The sequence below is a fragment of the Panthera pardus genome, unplaced genomic scaffold, assembly GCF_024362965.1.
Source record: "Panthera pardus isolate Hobbes unplaced genomic scaffold, ASM2436296v1 HiC_scaffold_22, whole genome shotgun sequence".
Classification (NCBI taxonomy): Eukaryota; Metazoa; Chordata; class Mammalia; order Carnivora; family Felidae; genus Panthera; species Panthera pardus.
Window position 1 is genome coordinate 45,970,929 of NW_026526788.1, and position 21,492 is coordinate 45,992,420.

At 47.8% G+C, this 21,492-nt stretch overlaps 1 protein-coding gene across 4 annotated transcripts in view; it reads left to right on the forward strand.

Annotated features, from left to right (window-relative positions):
- Nucleotides 1-21,492, forward strand: part of WDFY4 (WDFY family member 4) — a 295,826-nt gene that overhangs the window by 5,468 nt on the left and 268,866 nt on the right. For all 4 annotated transcript variants that reach the window (XM_019444889.2, XM_019444887.2, XM_019444885.2 and 1 more), the window contains one exon: nt 16,097-16,347. In XM_019444889.2, coding sequence (XP_019300434.2) covers nt 16,114-16,347 — 234 coding nt within the window. In that variant the 5' untranslated portion in view covers nt 16,097-16,113. The remainder of the gene's footprint in view (nt 1-16,096; nt 16,348-21,492) is intronic.

Sequence of the window (21,492 nt, forward strand, 5' to 3'; positions counted from 1 at the left end):
ATAAATAAAATATGCTTCCAAGTGAAATATAGTATGCAAAAAAGAGGAAATACTTGTTGAGTTTTGTGTTTTTAACATAATAAGAAGAAGAAAATTGCCCAAGTAGCTCCCGGATAACAGTTTAAAGGATAGGCACAAAATATAAAGAGATAGGCAAAGATGAATAAAAGTATGTACACATGAAGAAACTGTGTTATGAGGTTGGTCAGAGCCTATCAGGACTTAGTGAGGTCCGAGCATGCTACAGTGAGCCCCCACAGGCTTCCTCCTACGACTCTTTTTGGGTGTGGACCAGATCAAGGAGCGAGGGGCCCCAAGTGCAGAAAGCAGCTGGCTGGGACGTGCATGTACTAAGGGCAGGGCGCAACCACCCTGCAGCTCCGTTTCTGTGTTTCTGCCCAAATAATGCATTTCTTTTACTGGGGTGGGGCGGGGGGGGGGGGGTCGTCCCGCCTCCTCCACAGGTGCCTGAGGCTCCTATTTTCTGCAATGCATCCAGCGCATGCGCAGCAACTGCCCTGGTGGGGGTGGGGAAGGACCGCCACCTCTTTGAAGAAGGCGAAGGGTGAGAAGAGAGCCAGGAGATGCGGATGGGCCAAAGTCCTGATAATGAAACGGGAAAAACCAAACAAACCAGGGGCAGCACTCTGCAATCAGAATACAGAATCTTGTAAGTTTTAGCTTTTCCTTTCACATACCTCCAGGAAACATTTAATTCTGTAAATTAATGGAGGGGGGCGGGCAGGTACCTCTGAGAATGATTCCGCTGCTGCATGGGGGAAGGGATCTCTCTCAGAATCTCGCATCTAAAATATCACCTTGGTTCCGAGAAATACTTCTTCCCTTGCACAATTTGAAGTGTCTGAATAGTCTCAGTTTTGACCTGTGTATTTAATGTGATGATCCCCTCCGTCTCAAAGTAATTACATAATTACTGGTCCTACCAGCATTTTATAGCTGGTGGAAACTTAGAATTGAGGAAATGCAGGAATGAGAAAGGTGAAGCGTATTCAAGAGTAATGATCTCGCAAGGAAGAAAGTGAGGGGTGCCGTGGTTACTACAGGCAGCAGGTAATGATAAATTTGGGAATTCCCAAGTGCTCACTTTTATTCTGCTTGAGTCCACACACCGTGTCTGTGCACTTTCACTCCTGGGCTCCTCCTTCCACCTGCACCTGGAGATGATCATAACCCCGAACACCGGGGTGTAATTACTAAATGAGATCTTGTAGTAGGGATGTAGCATTGATGGATGCAAAGTGTTGTGACTACTTTTTAATCACAGGATGGCTGGGTGGTGGCAGGAGTTTGGAAGTTGGAGAGAAGGGGGTTATTTCTTGGTTGGGGCAAGGAAGAAATGCCTGGCCAAGGAAGCATGGAAGGTGGCAAGATTGGGTTATGTGGAGCTGAGGGAGGGGCATCCCAGGGAGAGACTCCTGAGTAAAGGCAAAGGATCAGATGATGAGTGAACAGTTCATTTGGCCAGACCTCATTGGGAGTGCAGTGGGCAATCAGTCAAGGAAGGATGTTGGGACATATCATTGAGGGCCAAGAGCTTGAGAGTGTTCCTTGAGAACATGAGGAACCACTGAACACAGTTGAGCAAGGGACTGATGTGAAGGGGCTGTGCTCCTCAGTCTGACACTGTGGGGTAAGTGGGAGACATTGGGGAGACCAGAGGCAGAGAGGCCTGCCATGGCAAGGTGGGAAGAGAGACGAAGCAGCAGTGGGCTCACCCTCCCAGAGCCATTTTCCCATTTCCTGTGCATGTAGAAGAATTAGGTCTAGGTAAGAAATTATTCCTGACACATCCGGAAATTCACTAGCTTGTAGGAGACTCGTTCTGGTTAAACACGTATCCGGGTCTCAAAAGAGAAATGTGAAGGCTCTGAACATGAAACTAATTTGAAAAGTAAACCTTCATCGGTGGACAGACCCTTAAGGAGCATTATTCCAGGTGCTTTATGTGACAGGTGGGGAAGTCAGTCACAGAGGGGCCTAACACCCCTGCTTCCTGACTGCCAGTAATGCATTTCCTCTGCATTTTGGTGAAGAAACAGCACAGGACAAAGTTGCATCTGAAAACGTCTCTTTTTTGCATGAGCCTAAAAGCAGAGTTTTCTGGATCCAGATCTGCCTAGCATGATAGAGGACAGGGAGCCCAAGACAACTAGTAAGTTTCTTTACGGGTGATGTGGGCAGTTTGTGCTCTTGCTTTTTTTGTGATTTTTTTTTTTTGATCTACAAGAATTAAAAATTAATTCTTTAGTATACTAATGAGTTCCACGAGAATTAGGAGATGCTTAATTCCTCCCAAGTCAGGAATGCACACTTCCATATACGTTTACAAGTTTAAATAGCGATTTTTGTATTTATTTTCTAAGCAAAGTATGCTTGAAATTAAAAAAAAAATTTTAATGTTTATTTATTTTTTGAGAGAGAGAGGCAGAGCTTGAGCAAGGGAGGGGCAGAGAAAGAGGGAGACACAGAATCTGAAACAGGCTCCAGGCTCTGAGCTGTCGGCACAGAGCTGGACGCGGGCCTCAAATTCACAAACCAGAAGATCATGACCTGAGCTGAAGTCAGACGCTTAACCAACTGAACCACCCAGGGCCCCCCCTTTTTATACTTGAAATTCAATGAGCTAAACAGAAGGGTTGTGTGAGCTAACCATTCCTGGAAAAGTTTTCATCTCTCGAACGTTAACAAGTGGTCTGAGAAGTATAAAGGGTGCTACAAAGTCCCTGGTCGTTTCACTCCTCCCAAGAAATTGGACGATGAAGAATGGGATGGGGGCAGCCTAGCATCTGGAGGCCTTGACCCAGCCCCTCCCGGAGATGTGATCTCTACCCTGTTCCCACCCCCTCCTCCTTGCGGTGGTACAAAACCACTAGTGGTCCAACATCACCTCTCCCATCCCGTTGTGTGTCCTTCCTCAGGGAGCAGTTCTCTCTAACCTGTCCACAGGCTTATTTCTCCTCCACTCAGGCTCCTTCTCCAAAGCCCTGGCTTCTGTGACACCTCTCCTACCACCTGCTACCCTCCCCCTCCCCCTTCTCACCTCGAATTGCCAGCTCCTTTCCTCTGCCCCCTTCACTCTGGGTTCCTGCTATAAAGGGTGCATTGCAGGCATTGAATTGTGGCATCCCTTTACCTGCCCCCATCCCCTTCCTCAGGCTGTGAGCACCTGGGGGCAGGGACTGAGCCCTCTGGGCAGGCCCAGCATCTAGCAGGGGGTCACATTACAGGGTCCATATCACTCTCTGCTGAGAACCCCACGGCGACTCCCAGGATAACTGCATGGAACATGACAAGGGCATTACTGGCGTTCCTTTTGCCACACACACCCTTCCCCATCCTTGCTCCCTGTGCTCCAGACTCTTTGAATCTCTACTGTCTTCCCCGAACATGCATGCTGCCCGGGGTGCTTGGCTTCCAGAGCACCAACTCCTCATCTCTCAGTGCCCGTCGTGGGGACCATCTTTTCTGAGAAGTCTTCCCAGACCATCACGACCCTCTCCAGACTGGGCCAGGAGCCTCTGCTGTGCCCCACAGCCAGGCACCTCCCTGTCCAGCACCTACCCCACTCTGTCTGTTTCCTTGCTGTTCTTCTGCACCCCTGAGTGTGAGCTGTCAGGTCTAGGGTGTGGACCAGGGACCGTTCCGCTCCTTGCATGTTTGCTAATCAAACGTCCCACCCCACAGAGAAAGCTGTAGAGAGCCGCAGTTCTGGTGGCTTAGCCTGGAGGGTGAGTGTTTAATGCTGGGCGTGCTGCCGGTGGCAGCCCAGGAGTGGCTGGCCGGCTGGTGTCCACCTCGTGCCCGGCCTAATCAACCGTTGGCCTTGTGGTTCCCAGAGATCAGCTTTTACCTGGGGGGATGGTGAGACCACAGGGTCCTGTTCTATGAGCTGGGGCCACACGGCAGACCTGGCCCCAGACCTCCTTGGACGAGGGATCAGCAACACCTTTGCAAATCCAGCCAGGGGACTCCTACTAGCGTTTCCAGCTGGTGCCCAAGGTACCCCCAAGATATATTCTTACCATCGTTGATGACTGTGTCAAGCCAACCTGGATTGGTGGAAGGGGATGAAGAGCTTTGAAGTCAGAAAAGTCTGGGTTTGCCCTTCTGATGTTTATTCTGATTCTGATGCTTGTTAGCAGTTTGATTTCAGATAAGCTAGCTATTTTCTCTGAATGTCAATTTCTCTGCATCTTGCTTTCCCCATCTATGTAATGGGAATAATCATACCTACCTTATAAGTTTTCTAAGATTAGAGAGCATCACTGATAACTGCCAGCAGATGCTCGTTCAGTTACGGTCATTTGTACTTAAGCAACACTACCCTATGTTTTAGTGGGCAGCGAGCCACAGATTCGCTCCCACGATGGAGCGACTCCCGATTATGGGGGCTGGGCTTCTTGTCACCTGTGCTGTCACTGGCCCATGCCTTTGTGCAGACAGTGACAGCTCAGTTACAGCTAAGCTTTGAGGATCTGGCCAGGGGAACTGCTCCCTGGCCATTTTTGGCAATGTGGAAGTCAGTACACATAGTGAGATACAGAACCAGGGACCCTCCTGCAGGACACGGCAGGTTCCTATATTCTGTTGCTGTTGCCAAAACCGCAGAGGTGTGTGCTAGCCAGGAGGGCTTGGACTGGAATCAGAAAAAGGAAGTGTTGAGGGCCGTGGCAGGTGCAACCTGCCCAGTTCCTGTCAATCAGGGTCCCCATCTTAGTCTTCAGGGGGAATTTCTCAACTTCTGGAAATAACCGAGGCATTTGAGGCAGGATGTAGAGCCCTGGGCTCTGCTGTTCTCTGCTTGTGGGCACTCTCAGCCCTTGGCTGATGGAGGAGGTGGGACCCTTGTTAACTGGAGAGGGCTTGGAGTAGCAGGTGGCTGCTGGTCCTTGCACTGGAAGTGGATGTCAAGGCTCAAGGAACCTCCAACACCACTTGTTTCCGTGTGCCTCCCACCACCCTGTGTCCCCCTCCCCCACATTTCCTCCCCCCCCCCCCCAATCCTGCCACTGCCCACAGGGATGCTCATCACAGGAGGGGTCCCTCTGCACATGCTCTTGTACTTGCCCTGGAGCCGGCTCTTGGGGACAGCGCTCCTGCTTCTGGTCCCCATTCTTTATCTTCAAGATGGCCAGCTCCCCACCTCTGGCCCTGTCTCTGTGCTCTTCAGATGAACCCCAAGGCCTCGATTTAACTCACTTAGTGTCCTGCTGTCCATTCAAACCAGTGCCTTGTTGGGAGAAAACCTGAGATTGGACACACTCAGCAGACAAGCAAGGAGGGGGTGGTACAGAAGGGAAACCAGGTCTAGGGTGGGGGCAGCTTGCCCTGGCCACAGGGCTGGACCCTCAGAAGTGACTGAGGTCCCAGAGCACACCCACGGAGGACTATTTGGATGTAGGCTTCTCCAGGAAGTGCAGGCAGATTTTAGGAACCTCAAGGCAGCAACACACAGAATGGGAGTGGGTGCACAGGGCAAGAGGAACAGACACTTTGCACACATCTAGCCTGCGCTGGAGGTGATCTTACGTGTGTTCACTTGCTTAACTCTTTTATTTTCTTAATTCATTTCTTTCTTTCTTTCTTTCTTTCTTTCTTTCTTTCTTTCTTTCTTTTTTTTATAAATGTTCATTCATTTTTGAGAGAGAGAGAAAGAGAAAGAGAATGAGCGTTGAAGGGGCAGAGAGATGGGGACAGAGGATCCGAAGCAGGCTCTGGGCTGACAGCAGTGAACCTGATGTGGGACTTGAACTCGTGAACTGTGAGATCATGATCTGAGCTGAAGCTGGACGCTCAGTCGACCAAGCCACCCAGGCGTCCCTTCCAACAGCCTTGTAAGAAGATACTGTTCCCGTTGTACAGGTGCAGGCATCGAGGCTCGGTGACTGTAAGTCACTAAGGCCGAAAGTTCAGGAGAGGTAGAGCTAGGATTTGAATCAGATTTGTCCGATGCTGCTCTGGGTCTGCCCGTGGAGCTGGGTAGGGATGGAGGGAGACAGGTCCAGCCTAGAAGTCTAGGTTCAGGGTGGTGATGTTATCTTACTAGGTAATCATGGCTGCTGTACAGCCAGACTTAGAGGCCCCATTCCCAGACATCCTGAGCTGGCTTGCTGGGGGCCCTGGAACTCTTGGCACCCGCCCAGCTCATGGTTAGCCCAGGAGCTGCTGTCTGGCCTCCACGCACAGCTCTGGGAGGCTTTCACGATGTTTTCCAGTGGCTTGCAACAGCTTCCCAGGCCTGTCACCTCTCCTGGGGATGCGTCGAAATCACCTGAGACCTTATAGAAAGCACGCTTGCCTGGGGCCCACCCAGACCAACGAAGTGGCAATCTCCGGGGAGCAAGTCCCCCTAGGTGGTTCTGGTGTGCAGCCTGGGCTGGTGAGGACTGCTCCCTTTCTAAACTCATCGAGCAGTTCTCCATCCCTTCAGATGATCTCAGACGTCCCTTTGCCTCTGTGTTTCCAAAGTGATCCTTCTAACCAGAGTGGTCCTCACCTACACCTGGGGTCTATGTTAGCCTCCTGGCTCTCCTTGCTTCTCGTTTCTCCCTGTTCTGGGCCTGGCTTCGCGCCAGGCAGGAATAACATTTCCAAAATGTGTTTACTGTGTTTTTCTCCTCTTCCAAACCTTCAAGATCTGCTCATTATCTAGAACAGTATGTCTGTGCTGGCCCATTCTCCTGGTCCTCATGACTTAGCTGCACCGTGGTTTCCCGTATGCCCGCAGTCACGCTTCTCCCCTCCAGAGAGCCTGTCTGCTTGCACTGGTCTTGTTTCCTGCTCATGATCCTGTTCCAGCTCTTTAGCTGCTCTTGGTTTGTGCAGATCAGGCGGGGATGTTAGTGAAGCCCCCTTTGAACAGCATCCTCAGGGGGACTTCCCAGTTCCACATGTTACCGACGACCTCTTTCTCCCGGAGGGCCCATGGTTCATGGTTACGTATCCGGTCCTTGTTGAGTTTGTTCTCAGCTGCAGAGACAAGTTGGAGGGGCACATCTTTTACCCATCCTCCCCCCACCCCCCAAATCTGGCTCCTCCTTGCTTCTAAGAAGGTACAGCCCAATGCTGTGCCTGCCCCACAGGACATGCTCAGCAAATCCTGATGAATTCAAGGTATTCAGGAAAGGCTGTCTGGTGGGGGGTTCTGTGGGACTTTATTCAACACTGTCATGCTGCTAAGCTGCTTTATTTTACCCAGAATAATGTCCTCAAGGTGTATTTATGTTGTAGTATATATCCAAATTTCCCTCCTTTTGGAGGCTGACAAATACTCCATTGTACAGATGGACCACATTTTCCTTATCTGGTCATCTACTGACGGACAGTTGGGTTGTTTCCAGCTTTTTGCTCTTGTGAGTAATCATGTTTTACACGTGGGTATACAAATATCTATTGATGCTCTGCTTTCAATTCTTTTGGGGCATCTTTTTACTTTTTTTTTAACGTTTATTCATTTTTGAGAGACAGAGAGAGACAGAGCATGAGCGGGGAAGGGGCAGAGAGAGAGGAGACACAGAATCTGAAGCAGGCTCCAGGCTCTGAGCTGTCAGCACAGAGCCCGATGCAGAGCTTGAACTCGGGAATGGCGAGATCTTTTTGTTTGCTGTGAATCATTTGCAAAGATGAATTTTTTTTTAAATGTTTATTTATTTTTGAGACAGAGAGAGACAGAGCATGAATGCGGGAGGGTCAGAGAGAGAGGGAGACACAGAATCGGAAACAGGCTCCAGGCTCTGAGCTGTCAGCACAGAGCCCGACATGGGGCTCGAACTCAGACTGCGAGATCATGACCTGAGTCAAAGTTGGACACTCAACCGACTGAGCCACCCAGGTGCCCCGATCTTTTTACTTTTTATAGTTGGCCCACCTTGACTATTAGTTCAGCCAATTTGACAAAATTATCATTAAAAATACAGTTTTTTTAAATAGGGATGACTGCGTGGCTCAGTTGGTTAAGCGTCTGATTTCAACTCAGGTCGTGATCTCACTGTTTGTGGGATTGAGCCTCATGTTGGGCTCTGCACTGACAGCGTGGAGCCTGCTTGGGATTCTCTCTCTCTCTCTCTCTCTCTCTCTCTCTCTGCCCCTCCCCCACTCGTTCACGTGCATCCGCACCTTCTCTCCCCAAATGAATAAATGCACTTAAAAAAAATTTGGTGGGCAAGTGGATGGGAACTTATGGCATAGTCTCCATACTTGGCCAACATGGGAGCGCCCCTGAGTGAGCTCTATCTGTGTGCGGCTGGTGTTCATGGCAACTTGGATCCTGTCCCCACCTTGTGACATCCCGAGGAAGGAGGTGGTATGGTTAGGGAGAAGGGTGGGGGCTTTGGAGCCAGCCATACAACACTTGCAAGGTGGCCACCTGGGGAAGCAACCAAACCTCTCTGCATCTGGCTTTCAGCTGTAAACTACTGCCTTGCTCTTTGCTCCCTCAAGGGCTGTTTTTGGGAAGAGAAGGTGAAGTGATACAGAGATAAAAGGTAGGGCCGTGAAGAAGTAGGTGGTCAGAGAGGTGAGGTATTACCGGGATGAAGTGTATAGCTATCTCCCCGTTGCACTGGATATAACCACGGGGGACGGACTGAGACCTCCACCGCCTCTCCTTCTAGATTCTTCTGTGAGTCCTCTTTCCACCTCAGAATGTATTTTTTGTAAGCCAGGTTTATTGAGGCGTAATTTACGTACAAAACGTGTTACCCTCTTTAGTGTGGCCTTTCTCGTGTGATTGTATGGTGAGAAACGGGGAGACCACCTCTATCTTGAATTTTATCGTAGCCGCTCTTTGTCACCAGGTCTGAGCTGCTCCACAGAAGGCACTGAGTCCCAGGCTTCCCTGTGACCTGCCCGGTTGGAGAGTGGCTCCACATACCTTCCTGCCCCGTTTCCCCCGGAATGGCTTCCTGACATCTTAGCTCCAAGGGCTGCTAAATCACAGCTTTACATCCTGAGCTTTTACCTGTTGGCAAATCACTTCACAGAAGGTCAGGGATGAAACGGTCAACCGAATGTTGGTTTCGCAGCCCCCAGGCCTCACCAACGCGGCTGATTCTCCGGGCTTCAGCACACAGCTGCAGGCCGGAGGCCCTGGGTGCTCTGCTTCTGACACATTACAAAAGCAGAGCTCTGACAATGTCATGTTCTGCAGGGTGGGTGGGCTGGGAGCGAGGATGGGCAGCGATACCCATCTGAGGGGGCCCACGTGGCCCACTCCCAGCCCTGGGAATCCCTCCCTCTACTGTCACTGCCAACTCATCGTCTACTCCCTGTACACGGACAGGGGAATCTCTCCCCCGCACCCCCCACCCGCCACACGCAACCGCAGGCCCTTAGCCCCCTCAGGTGCCTCTCCATCCGTTCGGCACTGACTCATTGCCCTACATCTCTTCTGCGGTCAATGCATCGAGGCCAGAGGGTGGAACTGAGACCGCCGGGGCCATTTCAATGAGGAGACACCTAGTTTCAGAGAAGGGAAGTAACTCGGTTAAGGCACCACAGCAGCCCAGCTGCCCTGTGACTCCCATCTCAGCCCTAAGGCTCCCCTTCGGCTTGGGGGCTGTATGAGTGGGCAGGTTCCTGCCCAGTGCCTCTCTCTTGCTGCCTCGTGCAGGCTGCAGGAAAGCAAGGCCTCTGGTCTGCCTGGTGGGGCAGGGGAAGAAACATGACTAAACTGTGCTTTGCATCACATGCCGTGAGCCCGACCCAGACGGGGAAACAGCTCACTGGCAGAGAGGGGGCCTTGTTGTTCCTGGAGTCCCCCGAGGCCCCCTCCCCCCACAGCTACCAGTCCTCTGGTTCTGCCAAAGCTATCTTTCCCTTTACCTCACTCCATCCCCACCCCTGCCCTGCCTGCCCCTGCAAACTCCCACCTCTCCGAGAAATCTTTATAGGGTGGCAAGTCTTCCCTCAGCCTAGGTTACCTGCCAAGCAGTTGTCCAAGCCCTTCTGTCTACCCAGGGCCTCAAACCAGCCCTCGTTTGAGTATCACCTCTGGTGAGCATTGCTGTCTGCTGACCCAGGATGGACTCTGCTTTGGCCCCTGACTGACAACAGGGCCCTGGAGAGGTCACTTCTCTGCTCTGAGCCTTGGAAGCAGCTACAGATGAAGGCTGATAGCTTTGACCTTGCTGGAAAGCAGGAAGATTCCATGAATTGGTGCAGGTAAATGTCTGCACCAAGGAGGCACCAATAAATGCCCATCTACCCTCCACCATCCTAGAGAAGACATGTGCCAACACTGACTTAATCCCGGTACCCCTGGAGGGGTCCTGTTACTGTCCCTTTTTATAAATGAGGACACAGGCACGGATGGGTTTCATCACTAGGTTTAAGCCCGTTGATTCACACTGGAGAGGCCTGGTTCCGGAGTCTGTGCTCGTGGCCACTATGCTGCATGTATGAGAATAGAATCCATGGAAGTTTGAGACTTGAAACGGTGTTTGTTTATTTTTTTGTTGCTTTTTGGGAAAAATGCCCCCAGCTCCCATTCCCATAGGGTGAGGCCAGGGAGGTGGGGTCAGGCATCTGCTGGGTTGGAACCTATTTCTTTTTGAAATTTTGATATTTGTTCCTCATGGAGTTTTTGGCATTAATTTTGACTTTTTTTTTTTTTTTAATTTTTTTTAACGTTTATTTATTTTTGAGACAGAGAGAGACAGAGCATGAACGGGGGAGGGTCAGAGAGAGGGAGACACAGAATCTGAAGCAGGCTCCAGGCTCTGAGCTGTCAGCACAGAGCCCGACGCGGGGCTCGAACTCACGGACCGTGAGATCATGACCTGAGCCGAAGTCGGCTGCTTAACCAACTGAGCCACCCAGGCGCCCCTAATTTTGACTTTTAAAGATACTTCACTAAAGCGTTATTTTTCGTGGCTGAGATTTTTGACATCCCTTACCTCTTGGGACTGAAGTAGGTATCTTACTTGCCTCACTAATCCCAGCCCTCCAGTGCACCTCCCCCCAGCTTAGCCTGTTTTGCCCTGGATAAGAAAGTGTTAGCACCTTCTTACAAGAAGGCACTTTTGATAATGAAGTGGATTAGAATGATTTCTTCTTGCCCATTCTTCGCGTAGCCCCGAGAGGTCAGTTACGCCTTGTGATTTTCCTTTTGCAAATAAAACTGAAGTAGGTCTAGGGTGATGAGCAGAACCGAGAGGGGGGATGGCTACAGCTTGACATCTGAGTTAGACAACTTCTCCGTGGGATTTCATGGATCCTCATTTGTCAGAGATTCTTGTTTTTAAAGCCTCTCTATTCAGGGAAAAACGATTCAAGTGTTTCACTTCCGTAAATATGGCTTCTTAATTTCAGAGGAAACCTGAAGGGGTTTCTGATATCTCCCCTGGACATCCAGCTACTTTCCTCAGGGCCACACTTTCACCTCATCTTGTCACCTGCCTGTTCTGAAAATGTGGCGTGGCTGCAAGCCTACCGAGGCGTGTTATTGAATGACTCTATTGGTAGCACCTGGTAGGTGTGACCGCAAAATGTGATGGAGGCAACACTTATCTTGGCTCTATCAGCCATCCCGTGCATTGGGGTGTCTGTGCTGGCTCTGTTGGGGATGGAGAGAGTGGTTTGGACACAGGGACAGTCCAAGTCTGGGGGAAATTCAAGTAGAGATCTTGGAGCGAGGGGGGTAAAAACTTGTTTTGAAGAGGAGTCTAAACTACAGACAGATCCGGGTGCCGTCAGCATATAGGTTCATTCATTCGTTCGTTCATTCGTACAGTAACATTTGATTGAGCGTCTATGCTGTGCCAACCCCTGACGTAGGTGCAGTGATTTCCTTCATAGAGCTAGCATGCAGTGCCTATGTGGCTCTCAGGGGAGTAGCTTGAGGGAACTCAAGAAATGAGGACACTTGGCATCTGACTCCAGAAAACCACTGCAGGGGCCCCTGAAGGAGACTGAGCAGCAACCAGACAGAAAGAGGACAGCAGAATATGTGGGGGGGATGCAACACAGAAGCCATTGCTTTTGTGTGTGTGCACAAGTCAGCACCGTTGCTTTTTAACCTACCAAATGAGCAGGAATTAAAAAGCGATAAGTGAAGAAGAGTGAACTCCTTTTCGTAATTTTTTTAATGTTTATTTTTGAGAGAGACAGAGTGTGAGTGGGGAAGGGGCAGAGAGAGATTGGGAGGTACAGAATCTGAAACAGGCTCCAGGCTCAGAGCTGTCAGCACAGAGCCCGATGTGGGGCTCGAACTCGGGAATGGCGAGATCATGACTTAGGCTGAAGTTGGACGCTTAACAGACTGAGCCACCCAGGCACCCCAGGAAGTGTGAACTCTGTTACATTCTTGGTCAGAGGACTATACATTGATGCAAGTGTTTAAGGAGAAGTGGCTTGGAAATACGTGTCAAGGTACAGCTATTTATATTCTAGGAATTTCAGAATGTATTAAATCTATTATTTGTTCATGGTATAAGAAAGACTTAGACACAAGGCCTATCATTATAGTGTGTTTATAGTAGCGAATAATTTGAAACTACTTAAACACCTACGTGTAGGGGATTAATTAAATGAATAACCAGCATGACTCTACTGCCACCGTAAGCTGTTCAAAATGAAGATGGGGCCCCTGGGTGGCTCAGTCGGTTAAGCATCCAACTCTTGATTTCAACTCAGGTCACGATCTCAGTTTCGGGAGTTTGAGCCCCACTTTGGGCTCTGTGCTGATGGTGTGGAGCCTGCTTGAGATTCTCCCTCTCTCTCTGCCCCTCCTCTTCTTGCACCCTCTCTGTCTTTCTCAAAAATAAATAATAAATAAAAACAAAATGAAGATGTGGAGGACCTTCGGCAACACGAAGATTCATGATACGTTTTTGTGACAAACAAAATTCTAAACTAATTCATCAGAAAAATGGATTGCAAGAAGATATTTGTGATTTGTAAAACCAACAAGGGACAAGTTTCTTGACTATACTCCCTCCAAGCAACGAGAAAAAGACAGGCAAGGAAAAATAAGCAAAGGTTATGAATAGTCAGTTCACAGAAGAGGAGCTGCGAATAGCTAAGAGGCATCTGAGATGCTCAGACTCCTTAGAGAAATGCAAATTAAAATAACAAAGAGGGATCGCTTTACTTCAATCAGATTGGCAAACATTAGAGCACGGGTAATTGGGGAGATGGTAGAGGAGCCTGTGGGAGAAGTGTGGTCTGGTGCCAGCTTTCTGGAAGCATCTTAGTTCATGGCATTCAGTTGAATGAAACAGGTGTGTACCCTTGACTCCTGCCCCCAAGTCCATATGCAGAGCCAGTCACATCCAGCCCCATGAAGGGCCCCTCATGGGCATATCCAGAACGAAATTGAGTGCACTGTAGGAAGTCATGGGCAATCTGGCCATGACTGTGGAGCGACACATCAAAGAGGCATGCGATGCCCACTTTGTAACATGGGGCAGCAGTTAGAAGGGATGCAGCTGACAAACACAGAGACGCATGCTAGGTCTGAAGGCGCAACGCTGAGTGAAAAAGTGAGCTGCAGAAAAGATGCAGAAAGTCATTCAGGGGACTTGAAATGCCTGTATTCAGAAATCATATCACCTGTGTCATGTTTTGTTTTGTTTTTAATGTTTATTTTTGAGAGAGACAGAGAGAGACAGAGTGCAAGTTGAGGAGGGGCAGAGAGAGAGGGGGAGACAGAATCCGAAGCAGGCTCCAGGCTCCAAGCTGTCAGCCCAGAGCCTGACATGGGGCTCAAACCCACGAACTGTGAGATCATGACCTGAGCCGAAGTTGGGCACTTGATAGACTGAGCCACCCGCCCCACCTATGTCATGTTTTATAAAGACCTGTGTTGTTAAGCAGGTGGGGTGGGTGGGATGGGGAAGAAGGGAATGTGAGTGGGGAAAGGAGGGCTAAGGAAGAAGTGAATAAACTGACAAAGCCAGCCAGGAACGTGGTCCAGGTCAGGGAAGACTGTGCTGGAATGTGCGGCACCCCACCACCTGCCCCCGAGGGTCAACCCAACAAAGGAAACAAAACTCCTACCAAGCCCCAGCTAACCAACCATCAAAAGCAAAAAGTATAAATAAAAAGTTTGCTTCAACAATATTAGGGAGCATTTTTTTTTTAAGTTTATTTATTTTGAGAGATAGAGTGTACAAGCAGAGAAAGGGGAAAAGAGAGAGGGAGGGAGGAAGAGAGAGAGAGAGAGAGTATCCCAAGCAGGCTCCATACTATCAGCGAGGAGTCTGATGTAGGGCTCGAACTCACGGACCATGAGATTATGACCAGAACTGAAATAAAGAGTTGGATACTTAACTGACTGAGCCACCCAGGCGCCCCTAGGATTATGTTTTTTTTTAAATCAAACATATTCATAGATAAACATGAAATACCAGTAATCATTTTTCTGGGTAAGGGCAAGTTAGTGTCACAGGCTCAGAAACAGCCAAAGTAAAACCAATGAATTACTGAAGTAGTAATTAGTGAAAACAGATTGTGCACATACCAAAAAAGACAAGTTTGCCAAGTGGGACACTTTGCTCAGGGGTCTATTGTTATAAAGCAGCTTATATAGTGAGAAGGCACCGACTATTCTTCGCAGTGATTGGTTAAAATATTAGAATTTTCTTAAATGACAGGGAATTGGTCTGTGGCTGCCTCATATCAACCTTGGAAGACAGTTTAAGTTTTGTTTCTGATTTTCAGAGGTCCAAGCAAGAAATGACTGGGATCAAGTTAGTTTTGCAAAATAAGTGACGTTAAGCTTTGCTTGTAGGACTAAACTGGTATTGTCCGCTCAGAGAATTTTCGAGGCTGGTTTGCTTATTTCAATACTCGGTATGCTTCCTGATACTCTGTTCCTTTCCTACCTTGACACTGAACTTCCATGGTTTTTGTAACAAGAAAATGAAGTTTGAGAGTAGTAAGTACATGTGTTGGAAGAAGCATCAGGGACTCATGGAATTGTGTACATAAAGGGTGAGAATGATTCAAAGAGGGATGGTTTATCTGGCCACATGACCCTTAGTTCACCCCCGTTCTAGCCTGCAGGGGGGGTGTGTACTGGGCTAAAAATAAAGCGTGGCATAGCCCCTCAGTTGCCGTAGCCCAGAGAAAAATACTGGCGGGTCCGTTTCTTGTGCCCGTCTGTCTGGTTGCTGCCCCATGATTGGTGGTTGTTGGTCACTGGACAGACTCCAGGATGGACTCCTACATGGTGACGTCATGGTTGGGGAGGGCTTCTTGTAGGAGAGCTGGACATTCTGGGCTCCACTTGGAGTTTCCTGTACTCCTGACAAACAAACAAGCATTTGTTGTGCTGGGAGTCAGTCATGACTCTAGTTAACCAGAGACTGGGACAACTGAAAAGTCAAGGACACAAATAAAGGCACCTTCTCAAGGTTACCGATCTGGCAAATCGGTCTTTGGCTACTTTCATTGCATAAATTCTTGTCCTCATGCCTACTGACCCAAGATCTCCGGCTTGCACAAGTCGCCCGTGTGCGTGCTAATAAAGGAGGTCTTTTAAGTTAGCATGGGGGTTTAGAGTCCTTTTGAGGACAAAGTTCTCTAAAAATATTGAATGTGAAGCAAATAATGCTGAGAATGAAAAACCTGTAACCTTTTAGGCTCATATGGTAGAAGGAAGTTACAACTGAAGTACAGAATTGCATGCTTGTACAAATACTGGTGAGGCATTTGTGCATATCCCTTCTACTTTGCTTTTTAAAAAAGGTGTGGCATCATTTAATAAAAACAAAAAACAAGCTTCGGTGTTAACGGTTTGCCTTTCAACTGGATGTCTACCTGCCCATATGCCTTTGGCCCAGCCAGTTTCCTTCCTTATACAGAGAAAATAAGAGTGCCCATCGCTCTCATGAGTCTGTGTAAAGAGCCCAGCAACGGTGCCTGGCACAAGTTAGATTGTCAATATAAGTCACGTCTAAGTCAGAATCTCTTTTTTTAAAAAGTCTCCCTATTTTAGTCAGTTTCAGATTCTTAGAGGAACCATCCTCAATAGGAACTGAACTGAATGAGTACAGTACCTTGTCTCCCAATCAGCTTCATCGGGAAGTGCTGTGACAGGACTTTACATTTTTGTTTTTTGTTCTGAATTCAGATCTGCTTTGCTAAGGCATGGAGGCAGAAGATGTTTCAAGGGCTGAAGACAGAGCTGAGTGTCCAGGTTCCAAAAATGAAGGCCAGCCTGATGTTGCTCAGCCTGACTTCCCACATGGAGGCCAGTCTCCTGGTCCCACTGCTCTCTGGGAGATGCTAGAAAGGAAGTTTCTGGAATATCAGAAGTTGGCTCACGGAAGCCCGGCTGAACATCAGCAGAGCCTGTTGAATCTTCTCCCACTGTTCCTAAAGGTCGGTATTCTTGTTTTTGAAACCATAAGATAATACGGTGCTCTGGGGAACACTTCTGGGATGATCGGAAGCTGGAGTCGGTGGTTTTAATATCATCACAAGTGGTCCCTGGTGGGTTGCTTAGAGGGGAGTGTTTTGCTATGTAATAAAAATGGCAAGCAAGGCTCATCTCCAGGATGAGGAAGAGTTGGAAAGGACAGTTGGCTCTTGAGTAATACTGTCTCCTTAGTTAAAAAAATTATATTGTTCAACCACAATCCCAACATAGGAGCCAGAGAAAGACCAGCTCCTCTGGAGCTAGGAAAGGAATGTGTTTCCTGGGGTGCAGAGTTGGTGGGTAACCTCAAACACCAGCATGCCAACAGTGGGGGGCTTGGGAGAACCTGGTCACAGGCCCATGAGGGAAGCCCATGTTGTCCACTGGGCTACCATTCTGGCCAGTGGCAGCTGGTGACAGCTTGGGTGCAAAAGATTCCCTTTTTTGTCTCAGAACAAAGGTGCTGCCTGTGAGGTCTGCTTTATAGTTGCATATATTGGAGTTTAAGTTGCAGAGTTGGAAACTTTAAAAAAAATTTTTTTATGTTTATTTATTTTTGAGAGAGAGCGATAGAGTGTGAGCAGGGGAGGGGCACAAAGAGAGAAGGATACACAGATCTGAAAAAGGCTCCAGGCTCTGAGCTCTCAGCACAGAGCCCGACGCGGGAGATCATGAGATCATGACCTGAGCCAAAGTCAGATGCTTAACTGACTGAGCCACCCAGGCGCCCCCAGAGTTGGAAACTTTTTATGAGAATTTAGTTTTTGCTTGACTATTGATTTGGAGTTATTAAAAAGAAAACATATAGCTACATTCAAAGCTACATTCAGAGAATATGAGATCCTTTCACATTTGAAACTAGACTAAGACAGATGGAGACTTTGGCAGGTTTTTTCGGGAAACCCCCTTGTTGATATATCTCATCTAACTTATTAGCCAGAAATAACTGAGGATCTCCAAAGGTGGGAATCTTCTTGAGATCATATTTCTAGGATACATTGAACACTTAGGCATGTCTTTCTATAAAAAATTTTGTCAGGTAGCTTGCTGCCCATTAACTCATTGTTTTCCTCCATCTTTTGGACTTATTATACCCCATCTATCTCATTTCACAGACTGGATAACTGGAGCATAGGGAATGTATAGGAAAAGAAGAACTAGGTTAGGAGACACAGCTCAGGTTTCTCATTCCTAACCCTCCCTGCCCTGATGACCCTAGCTTCTGGGGGGGTGGGGGTGGTTGAGTCTTCCCCAGTTCTCAGGTCAACTTTGCTTTATGGAAGGAAAAGTGTGAGCCACTTCCTGCCCCCCACCAAAATTTGCTGGGAAGTGAGTGGATTCGGCCATTGCGTTGTCTCTTTCCTACCCATCTGGGCAGCCATAGCTCTGGAAAGGACTCTCATTCAAGAGCCAGGGCTTGGTCCTTCCTTACCCCCTTCCAGATTGTTGATTTTAAGTTCATTCATTTGTTATACATATATTCATTAAGCTCTTATACCCTGTGCTGGGGCCTGGGGCTATGAGCACTAAGAAGACAGATAGAGGTTTTACTGTCATGGAATATTTAGTCCAGAGTGGAAGATACTAAATAACACCCAGAATGTGTTTTGTCTGGCTTCTAGGGGTTAACAATGACTTTGTGGCCCTTTTTTCAAAATGGAAAGTTTTCACATGAAAATCAGATTTCCAGTTTTCTCTTGAAAATTTTGGTAGATGCAGTACTGATAATTGGGTGGAGATGGTTAGGGGCACCCTTTTTAGACAGAAGATGGTCTCTACTTCTCAGTTTTTCTCCAGTTCCCCCATTCCCCAATATCTTTCGCCCAACACACAATACTCATTTATGTTACCTGATCTGTAGGCATTTGAGCTTGTGCCCTCATGCATAGCAAGCAGTTCCTATCACTGAACTTTGATATTGGTTCATGCCTCTCAAGCCCTGTTCTTGTAACTAGAGACATAATGGCCCTACTGTTGAACACACGGACTTTGGGGCCAAAGAGAGCAGGTGTCTCAAGTCCTGGCTCCATTGCTAATTAGCTGTGCATCCTTGAACAAATGATTAAATATTGTTGAACCTCAGTTTCTTCATCTGTAAAGTGGAACCAATAGCACTTTGCTGGAAATCTGTGAGGGTAAGATTAAGTAATGATTGTAAAGTTCACAGCACATGGAGGGCACAGTCATTACCTTTCCACCAGCCTCTAGGATACTGTGTGTGTGTAGTTTGAGATACTATTTCCACCATTCCCCAAACTGCCAACACAATCTGATATGTTTCGAATCCCTGAAGCTCACCTCTGATGAACCCTGCAGAAGCAGAATTATTATCATTTCTTAAAATCTGTATTCTTTTATTAAGCCCCACATGTCTACAAATCTGTTGTTTCTTTTAAGCTCTAACTAATAAAACCCCACCAGAGCCAGAGACCACAGGCTTCTTAATTAAGAGTTGGGGGGGGGCACCGAGGTGGCTCATTCAGTTAAGTGTCCGTCTCTTGATGTCCGCTCAGGTCGTGATCTCATGGTTGTGAGGTTGAGCTCTACATTGGCTCCACACAGAGTGCAGAGCCTGCTTGGAATTCTCTCTCTCTCTCTCTCTCTCTCTCTCTCTCTCTCTCTCGGAATAAATAAACTTAAAAAAAAAGTTGGTAGTGGAAAGTAACATGGGGAAGATGAGAGGGTTTTTTGCCTTTCTTTCTTTCTTTCTTTTTTTCTTTCTTTCTTTCTTTTCTTTTCTTTTCTTTTCTTTTCTTTTCTTTTCTTTTCTTTTCTTTTTTTTCAGTATAGTGCAGATAAAATCTGATGACTAAGAACATCCATATGTTCTTATGAACATTCCATATACTAGGAATACAGGTCCTTGTATAAGAAGTCAAGCTTGAAACCACTCTGTTCTGAATTTTATAACCACAAAACAGTGTTCTTCAAGGTTGCCTATAAAGAACTCCCTTGGAAATATGAGAATTTCAGAAGTTATGCTAAAGCCTTAGTCATGCATCGGTTGTCATGGTAACCATGCCCCCATTGGGCTCTGAGACAACCGAGTGTATCTAAAAGAGTCTTGGACTTCTTTGTTGGGTGGAGCTCAACTGTCTATACCTGACTCTTTTCACTTTGGGCCCAAGGAAAACTTATTATTCCAGATAATCTGGAATATTCTTGTTTTTGTTTGTTTCTTTTTGAGAGAGAGACAGAGAAAGAGAGAGAGAGCACAGGCGTGAGTGCTGGGGAGGGGAAGAGGTGGGGGAGGGAGAGGGGCTGCCATGTGCCTTGACCTGGTGAGTCTTGAGATTTGATAACAGGCATTGTTATCAAATGCCTCTGACCCTCTCAGAGCTGCTTCTTTCACATCTTCTTCCCAAAGAACTTCCCTTTAGCCTCTTTGGCTTTGTCTCACATTTGATTCCTTTGAGCCTACAGTGGACAACGTTCTCCCTAACTCTGCATTAACTGCTAGGCAAGTACAAGGATGCACTTCGTTGGCTCTGAAGTACCTCCCAGCCCCGTTGCCTCCCAAGTTGAAGAACAACTGTGGGGTTGTTAAAAAGTGAACCCACTCAAAATTTTGGATACGCTATTGGTAATAAGGAAAAGCCTAATGGAATTTCAGGGCATTGGACCCCTGGCAAGGAACGGCTCTGAAAGGATGAGTCAGAAAGGAAGTTCTCATCCAGAACTACAGGCTTTCCTCCCCCACCAGTCTCCCTCAGTTCTCTCCATATGTCAAAGAGGAGTTCTTAGCCAGGGCAGGTGATCAGTTTCACTGATAATCGCTAGTAATATTCACCAAACTCTAACTACCTAAACTAGGCATTTTGTTTAGTGTTTATAAGCCCCCCTAATAACTCCATGAAGAGAGTGCCATTTTTTATCCCAGCCTTGTAAATGAGGAAAGAGAGGTTTAGAGATGTTGCATAACTTGGCCAAAGTCGCTTAGTTGTTAGTAAGGAACAGAACTTAACCTGGACACTCTGGCCAGGCCTGTGTCATTCACCACTGGGGTCCCTCAGACAGTGCTGGGGTTTTTGTAGAGCAGAACTCATTTGGTTCTTTTCCTGTCTTATGACTCAGTGGACATATGGCTCTGCCTGGCTAGTACCGATATTCCCCTTGGGTACAAAAAGGATGTCATCCCCTATACATGTGATGTTTAGATAGCTCCAGGAGGTTGCAGACAGGGAGGTTTTATTGCATCACACAGGAAGCAGCACAGAGCTAATGACTTCTTAGCATGCAGAACAGTGTTTTTAGGAAAGATTTTGTTGACTGTTGTTTTCATGCCATGAGCCTTGGGCTTTGGTCTTTCTAGAACCCTTCTTATCATAGGATCTCACACCAAGAGAAGAAGGCATTCGTCTAGCAAGCATGGGTAGGTCCTGCTGGCCTTTAGGTTGAGTTTGCTTTTGGGGAAAATGAACCACTTCAGGTCCTCACACTGCACGGAGATAGTTGGTAATAATAGACATGGGGAAAGCTAGAGCTATAGATGTGGTTGTTGGAGATTGTTCTTAGAATATGTACTTTGAGGGAAAACAGGCAGTGAGATAGGGGAACCCTGGAAGTTAGTGTAAGACTCCTCACTGTCTGGGACAGACAACCTGGGGGTGGGACACATGGGGAAAAAGAGAGAGGGCTGTGGATGTGGTAGGTTACAGATGCTGAGAATGAGTCTATACTGCGCCCTTCAGGAGATGGCATCTATATCTCTTCCCCTGGGATCTGGGTGGATTTGTGATGGCTTAACTAATGGAATAGGGCCAAAGTGATGTGTGCGGGTCCAGGCTTCAAGAGACTTGCAGCTTCTTCTTCCTGTCACTTGTCACTCTTAGAACTCTGCTGCCATGTTGTGAGGAGGTCTAAGCAGCCCTGAGTAAAAGCCTATATGTAAAGGAACCAAAACCCCTGACCTTGCTGCTGACAGCCAGTACCAACTCGCCAGCCATGTGAATGTGCCATCTTGCAAGTGGATGTCTAGCCCATTAGCTGCCCCAGCTGCAAATCCATGAAGAAAAGAAGCCACTCAATTTTGGGGTGGTTGTTATAGAGCAGTCTATAGCCAGAACAGTGGGTAACAGTGGAGGGAATCATTCATTTCCTAGTGCGGA